This window comes from Medicago sativa, chromosome 1, assembly GCF_051527215.1.
Source record: "Medicago sativa cultivar Bolivia chromosome 1, Bolivia_mono, whole genome shotgun sequence".
In the NCBI taxonomy this organism is placed as follows: domain Eukaryota; kingdom Viridiplantae; phylum Streptophyta; class Magnoliopsida; order Fabales; family Fabaceae; genus Medicago; species Medicago sativa.
In genome coordinates, this window is record NC_140749.1 from 62,348,519 (window position 1) to 62,357,007 (window position 8,489).

General features: G+C 33.6%; 1 protein-coding gene and 1 long non-coding RNA gene across 2 annotated transcripts; both read right to left on the minus strand.

Annotated features, from left to right (window-relative positions):
- Window positions 1-1,132: 1,132 nt before the first annotated feature.
- Window positions 1,133-2,896, minus strand: LOC146956168 (uncharacterized). The gene has a single exon (XM_085749115.1). The coding sequence runs from the start codon at window positions 2,894-2,896 to the stop codon at window positions 1,133-1,135; it is 1,764 nt and encodes a 587-aa protein (XP_085605241.1).
- A 2,516-nt stretch (window positions 2,897-5,412) lies between these two features.
- LOC146956169 (uncharacterized) lies at window positions 5,413-7,907 on the minus strand. The gene is made up of 2 exons (XR_015014351.1): window positions 6,077-7,907; window positions 5,413-5,971 (listed from the first exon to the last, which is right to left on the minus strand). It is a non-coding gene; the product is annotated as an uncharacterized LOC146956169 (long non-coding RNA).
- Window positions 7,908-8,489: the final 582 nt, after the last annotated feature.

Below are 8,489 nucleotides of genomic sequence, written 5' to 3' on the forward strand. Positions count from 1 at the left end.
GATACCACGACTGGAGGATCTGCCATGCCCCCACCAAAAGGAATTCATCATTCTTTCAATAGCGGTAATAAGCGTAGCAGGTAATTGAAAGATGCTCATGACATAAGAGGGGATAGCCTGCAATACTGACTTGATCAAAATTTCCCTTCCCGCTTTTGATAAGCATTTGCTACTCCAAGAATTGATTTTCTGCTAGACACGATCTTTAATATATGCAAACGTGGCTGTTCTATCCCTTCCGATCATAGACGGCAAACCTAAGTACTTCCCTGTTCCAAGAACTGCACGCACACCCAAAATGTTTGTGATAGAATTCTTCCTCGTGTCAATGACATTACAACCATAGAAGATCTTTGATTTTGGCAAACTAATGGATCGACCAGAAGCCTTCTCATATGTTAGTAAAATATTCTTCATGATGTGAGCTTCATCTTCTTCAGCACGAAAAAAAAAGGAAACAGTCATCGGCAAAAAGAAGATGGGAAACCGGGGGCGCCCTTCTACACACCCGGGTTCCAGTAATGGCGCGCTTCTCCTCCGCATCACGAATAAGGGATGACAAGCCTTCAACACAAATGATAAATAGATACGGCGACAAAGGATCCCCTTGCCGAAGCCCTCGACCCGGAATAATAGGTCCAACCGTTTCACCATTAACCAAAACAGAGTAGTCCACAGATTCAACACATAAACTCATCCAGTGAACCCATTTATGATCAAAACCCATTTTAAGCATAACTTGACGAAGATAATCCCAATCTATACGATCGTATGCCTTGCTAATATCCAGTTTAAGAGCAACATACCCATCAGTCCCCTTCGTCTTTGTTTTCATGAAATGCACGACCTCAATAGCTACCATGGCATTATCAAGTATAGAACGACCCGGAACAAAAGCGGATTGAGAATCAGAAATGCATTGAGAGAGGACAACTTTCAATATATTAGCAAGAACTTTAGAAATGAGTTTGTAGAGCACATTACAGAGAGCTATAGGGCGCCAATCCTTCATACTATGTTGGGAATGACCTTTTGGAATAAGAGCAATATTTGTCATATTCAGGTCCGGCAGGAATTGACCCGTGTCAAGCCAAGCACAACATTCTTTAAAAATATCATCGCTACAAAGACTCTAAAAATGTTGATAAAAACCCGGATTATACCCATCAGGACCAGGGCATTTATCCGGGTGCATAGAAAACATTGCGATTCGAAATTCCTCTTTGGTGAAGGGGGCCATAAGACACAAATTATCATGGGCAGAAATAGATTGACGAATTACCTCAATGACAGGTTCGAAAGCACTTTGGTGTTGCTGAAATAATTGAAGAAAATAATTCTTTGCAAGGTCCCTCATACCGAGATCATTTGTAACTTTGTTTCCTTCGTCATCTTCAAGAGAAACAATTTTATTCACATTCTTGCGTGCAGTAGCAGAGGCGTGAAAGAATTTTGTATTACGATCTCCATCTCTAAACCAATGTGCCATAGCTCTTTGACGCCAATAAGAATCATCTTGTGCAAGCAATCTGTTCATTTTCCTTCTTGCCTCAAGTAACTGATTCTGCCTATCCCTCGAAATGTTAAGTCTGATATTATTCATTTCACGCCTACATTCTGCAATATCAATTTTCAATTTACTACAATGATCCTTGCTCCACGAGGTCATGTCCTCCGCACAAGCTGAAAGTTTTGGAATAATATTTACGTGATCCTGCATATTCCATGAGTTGGTGACAAAATCTTTAAAGCCAGGTTCAATATGCCACGCATTTTCATAACGAAAATTACGGTGACGAAGATGAGGTCGAGGCAGAGGATTACGATTCAGGAGAATGGGGTAGTGATCAGACACGGGCGCTGCAAGGTTTTCAAGGTTAGCATTCGGAAATAAAGTGAACCATGCATTATTAGCAAGTGCTCTGTCTAACCGTTCTTCCACTGCTCGAGGCGTCCCAAGACTCTTAACCCAGGTAAAGGGATACCCACGCCTACATTCTGCAATATCAATTTTCAATTTACTACAATGATCCTTGCTCCACGAGGTCATGTCCTCCGCACAAGCTGAAAGTTTTGGAATAATATTTACGTGATCCTGCATATTCCATGAGTTGGTGACAAAATCTTTAAAGCCAGGTTCAATATGCCACGCATTTTCATAACGAAAATTACGGTGACGAAGATGAGGTCGAGGCAGAGGATTACGATTCAGGAGAATGGGGTAGTGATCAGACACGGGCGCTACAAGGTTTTCAAGGTTAGCATTCGGAAATAAAGTGAACCAGGCATTATTAGCAAGTGTTCTGTCTAACCGTTCTTCCACTGCTCGAGGCGTCCCAAGACTCTTAACCCAGGTAAAGGGATACCCCTCAACCGGCACATCCGACAAACCTGCATCCAAAACCTCTTGACGGAAACCATTTATCAACCATCGAGGCCTAGAAGTACGCCCCCTTTTCTCATTATCATTCATGACGTCGTTAAAATCACCAAGAATACACCAAGGACCTGCATATTGATTAGACAACTGACGGAGAAAATCCCACGCCGCACGTCTACGTTCCCCATTTGGGTACCCGTAATAACCGGTGAGTCTCCATAAACCAAGAACAGAGTCAGTAATTTCAACAGTAATATGATTGTTGGAATAATTTATCAGTTGACAATTAGAAGAAGTACGCCAGAATAGAGCAAGACCACCGCTTCTACCGATGCAATCAACAGAGAAACAAGAATCAAAACCAAGCGAATAACGATACGCTTCAATTTTATTTCGGTGAACCAATGTCTCACTTAAAAAAAGTACGTCTGGATTGAAGTGTCGAACGAGATATATCAAATCAGGAACTGCACTCGGGTTACCTAAACCCCGGCAATTCCAACTAATAACACTCATCTGTTAGCCCTAGAAAAAGAAAAAACTCCTTAATCCAAAATTCGGAAAACCCACACAAGACCAAAACAGCTTTTATCTCTTAGATTATTGAATATATGATGGCAATTGGATGATAATGTGAGTCATGAATCACGATCAAAGAAAGCAAGGGAAGCAAGCACCTTTATCTCTTATATTGAAATATATATGATGGTGATTGAAAGGAATTACAGGACCAACCATGATCCGGTTGAAAGGAAGTAGGAGCACTTTAATAACAATGAAGAGGAAACAAAATGTTCAGGGGGACAAATCGATTAGATTGGGGACAATCAATCGAAACAACCAACTCCCACTAAAGGACAGAAATAGAGAAAGGGACCTTAGGAGAGAAACACACTTACTCAGTTGAGAAATTGGAAATTGGAATAGCCAGGTGAGAAACTTCCATAGACTTTTATTAAATTCCTATTGCATCCCTCAAAAAAAAAAATTAAATCCCTATTGCATATAGGAAACAATACATCAATAAAATTTCAAAAATGATATTTAAACATCTATTATATTTATACACTCATTTAACAACATATTATCTTTTTTATCTTTCTTTTTCGTATCATATCACATCACATTCTCCATTGTTTCTCTTTCAAGTGTCAATGAGGTGACACATAAAATATTTTTGATATTTTTTTTGTCTCATGTAGTTATATTATATCATTGCGCGAATATATTTGCAATGATTAGAGATAATGTTAAAAAGATAATAAAAAATGAGTGTTCAAGAGAGTGCCCCCAACACTCATTTATATAGAAAATAAGAATGGATGACTTTATAGGTCTTTGAATAGCATTAAATATGGAAATATTCTTATTGAATGCTTGATTTTTATTTAATGTATGATGATATGAAATTTAAAGATATTTTCATTGAATGTTTTGATGGTATGAATAATATTTGAAATATTTGAATCTGAATTACAATTTCAAAGAATTATTTGAGAGGCCAGTGATGAATTCCTTCACATTCAATTGCCTTCACACGGTTTGACTAACACCCTTAAAATATACTATTGAACAGAAAGAGATTCAAATGTTTATTTTGTGGACATTTATCTTTACCAATACCTTAGAGTAATTGTCTCTATAATATTTTTTACGGAAAATTATTTTTCAAAATATATAATTTTTGTGATCAAACATGTATAATTACTAGTCTAGTACTCGTGCGCGACGCACGGGTGGAAATAATAGTTGGAAAAATTATGATTACTTCAAGAGATATTTTACTTGAACATTTCAACCAAATAGACAAATACAAGGCTTACACAAAATTTCAAACAATTTACCAATCCAAAAAATTTATATATATAAAAACAATAAACAACACTAACCCCTGAAATCTTGACCTTCGGAATCTGAACAACAAAAATCGGACCTAACCTCCACTGACTTACCAATAAGTTTTTTTAGGGCCTGTTTGTTTTGGATTTATTGAAAAAAAAATCTACTTTTTTAAACTAAAAAATCACTTTTTTTATTTTGTTGTGTTTGTTTTAGATTTTAAAAAAAATCCATTTTGCTAAAAAAATCTTTTTTGGCCTCAAAATGAAAATCTATTTTAAGTAGCTTTTCCAAAATCTATTTTTTTCTAAATACAACGAACTCAAGTGTAAGAGTTTCAAATCTTAAAAAAATGATTTTTATGATAGTAAACAAACATAAACAACTTTAGATTTTTTTTAAAAATCTCTAAAAAAAAATCTCTAGATTCTTTTAACTCAAAATCTATATATTTTTTTTTAAGTTGAAACAAACGCACCCTTGATCTCGTCCACATACTCACCAAATAGAGCATATTCAACCTTTCCACTGCCAAGTTATATTTTCTTGTATCAATAACATATCTTATATAAAAAATAACCAATTCTTCAAAAATTAAAACCAAACCAACAATCACCACCCCTGTGATCGGTTAGCTCAACAACTATCATCTTCGTCACCTTACCGTCCCTAACATACTCCCTATGAGAAGAGATACCACTCAAGAGACCAATCAAGTCTACATAAACACTGTGTAGAAATATAAACCCACAAAAAAAAATTGCATGCCTTCTATAAATAAACATGACCAACCACCGGCGAAGCTAGCAGAAAATTTGCGCAAGGGCCAACTATATACAAAAAATAAAATATTTTAAAACCAACATATTAAATTTAAGGATAAAATATTTTTTTAGTCCAATAAATTATTAATTTTTAGGTTTAACCCTTAAAAAAAATTTATTCAATTTTTGTCTCGATTTTTTAAAATTTTACAAAAAAAATGTGTTTTTAGTCTTGGATTTAATCTCTATAACAAAAATTAAGGACTAAAATTAAATGAAATCTTAGGAAATTAACTTAAAAATCGCAAGTGTTGTAGAGACTAAAAACAAAATAATATGAAAATTAGCCAATACCATAAAAATTAACTTATTTGCAAGAAACACATTGCCTATTTAATATGTTTATGACTATTGTCTTGATAATTCTAATTGTTAAAAAAGTTTTCTCTATAGCTGTTATTGTGACCGAAAATACCAAACCATTACAGATAAATCTATCAATGATGTAGTAATTATTTACTTTCTTATTTATGCTAATTTTCGACAACTGAACTTGTTTGTGGTAGCTCAATGTTTATTATTTGAGTTAGCAAGATATAAATACATAGCAATTAATTCAAGAATAATATATTTTTTTGGGGTAGTCAAGGCTACCCCTTGTATATGAAGGGCTACGCCGACCAGCTACTAATTATGCACAAAGAAATAGTATCACTACCAACTAAGTAATCATAATCCTTCGTGTGTGACCGGCGATCTCCAATATATCAGTGAAATTGAAACCATGCAATGAAATCAAACCACTTTCATATGTCTGAACCGTGGTCTTCATCTGAAACATCAACTTATATTTATTATCTGTAGTCCCATAAGAATCAGAGTTCGGCAACACAGTGAAATTTGATAGCTTGTAAACTCCTCCATCAGATAACTTGTCCTGAAGCCTATACAATAGTTACTTCCTAATGGTTGCGTGAATCCTATCCCGCTGCAACAAACACCAACACCCACAAATATTTTCAATTAAGCACACTGAGTTAGATAAATACACACAACCAAACAATATACAAGCCTTGCACAAATAAATACTTACAAACTAATCAATTACCAATACCATCTCCATCGAGCTTGTCTGTTATGGCTTCAAAAACATGGGAACCTCCCACATCCTAACCACACGAACATAAAATTTCCAGGCATCTCTCCCAAGAACAACAGAAGACAACCTATCAAATGAGTTATCCTTAAACATCGCAACAAACACGCACACAAAAAAAGGCAGCTTTAAGAACTCAACAAACCACACAAAGAGAGCTCAAAACGATGAGCAACAAAGCAGGAGACACATGGCTTTTATAGTAGGCGAACAAGAAAAACCACTTGAACATGCAACAATCTCTAATAAATGCAAGTGCTATAAAAAAATGTATAAAAAATAACCCAAGCCGTATAAGGATAAAACGATAGTCCCAAGGCAAAGAAAAACTAAACTACCCAAGTAAGATCAAAGGCCTATACATCAACACCTCAAAGTACAGCAACAATCCAACGGCGCACCTAATTATATATGGGGTACCAAAACTTCCATCCTAAACCTATTGCACGCAACAACTTTATATATAGACCCCGAAACCTACTATGTCTAACCTCACTCAACAAGTAAACAACCATACGTTCAAAAAATCCTCAACGCAGGATGGCCACTATAGCATTAACACACAAACAAGAGGATAATATAATTTATTCGCGTTTGAACAGTGGGATTTTTTTATCACTGTGGTTAAGATTATTGATATATTATATATAGAGGTTTATGATCAAAGAGATAATAAAGAGAAACATTTATTCCCTCAAAAAAAAAAAAAAGAGGAATATTTATGTGAGAAGTCAGGATGAAAAAATAGAATTTTGATTTAACGTAGATAAAAAATACTACCAATTTCAAAACTTAAACAATGCAATGCAATTAATGATAGCGACTTGTAACCAAAAAAATGATAGAAACTTCTTCAAAATATAAATTAATAATAGAGAGTTAATTTTGATTTTAAGTTAATGGGCATTTACTTACACGTTAATGTGGAATATGAATATTTTTAATGAAAATAATGTACTTTATTAATTATGTAACATCATGAAGATGAATTGTAGAATTATGAAACATCATGGAGATGGATCGTAGGTAAAGTTTGAGGTCCTCTTAGATGGAATTATGTTATATCATGGATGTATTTACTTTGATTGGTATTGTAATCTTATGTCTTGTATGAAGTTTGTAAAAATCTCACTCATCTATAAAACATTTTTATCATTATCATATATCTTTTTATGAATAATATTGTATGAAAAAAATGTTAAATTTGAGAATAATTTTTTTTTTATCAAGTAGTATAGTGGTTAGAATTCACCCTATCTTTTAAGATGAATAAGTAGGGTGTTCGGGGTTCAAATCTCTACCCCTACATATAACCAACTGTGTCATTTCAAGTTATGAGAAAAATCGTCATACATCTTTTAACGTATAAAAAGCTTTTAAACTTCAAATAAATATTGATTATTAAATGATTTTAACTTTTTTTATTAGCAATATTTTTTAAAGTCAATTATAGTAGAATGGAGATCCACGGGATGATGGTCAAGTATTGATAAATGGATCTTTAGAGTTCATTCGAGAAAATCATGACGTCGTTTAGCAATGAGGGAGAAAAAGATAGATAACATAACAAAAAGACCAAGATTTTATTACCATAAAATTTCTAACCAACATCTCTGTCTAAGATATCCATGCACAAATAAAATTAACAATTTGTTAATCATATTCCTCCGTTAAAAATCAATAGCGAAAACCACAAAAGAATTCAAAGAAAGAAATCAAAACATAAGAACAATAAACATTATAAACACAAACATTATTGAAATTGTTGATATATTGAACTATAAGTAAAGTGGAAATGATGTCTAAGGTTTATCTTATGTGTCTTATATAGGCTAGTAAACATTATAAGCACAAACATTATTGAAATTATTGATTTCATTTTTAGGAGGAAGTGGAATTTGAAGATAGTATTTTAATAGTGTTAGTCAAAATATGAAGTTTTTATGACAATTGAATGCATATTATATCTTGTGATCTCATATAACTTGAATGCAATTAGTCAACCATTTTAGAAGAAAGATGCAGTCTTATGTGCCTTATATAGGCTACTGAAATGGAATTATTGAAATTGTTGATTTCATTTTCCGGAGGAAATGGAATTTGAAGATAGTATTTTAATAGTGTTAGTCAAAATATGAAATTTTTATGACAATTGAATGCAGATTATATCTTGTGATCTCATATAACTTGAATGCAATTAGTCAACCATTTTAGAAGAAAGGTGCAGTCTTATGTGCCTTATATAGGCTAATGAAAATATTGAAATTGTTGAATTCATTTTCCGGAGGAAATGAAATTTGAAGATAATATTTAAATAGTGTTAGTCAAAATATGAAGTTTTTATGACAAT

Excerpts from the sequence above, each read along its gene's own strand:
- LOC146956168 (XM_085749115.1), bottom strand. The coding sequence starts at position 2,896 with ATGAGTGTTATTAGTTGGAATTGCCGGGGTTTAGGTAACCCGAGTGCA.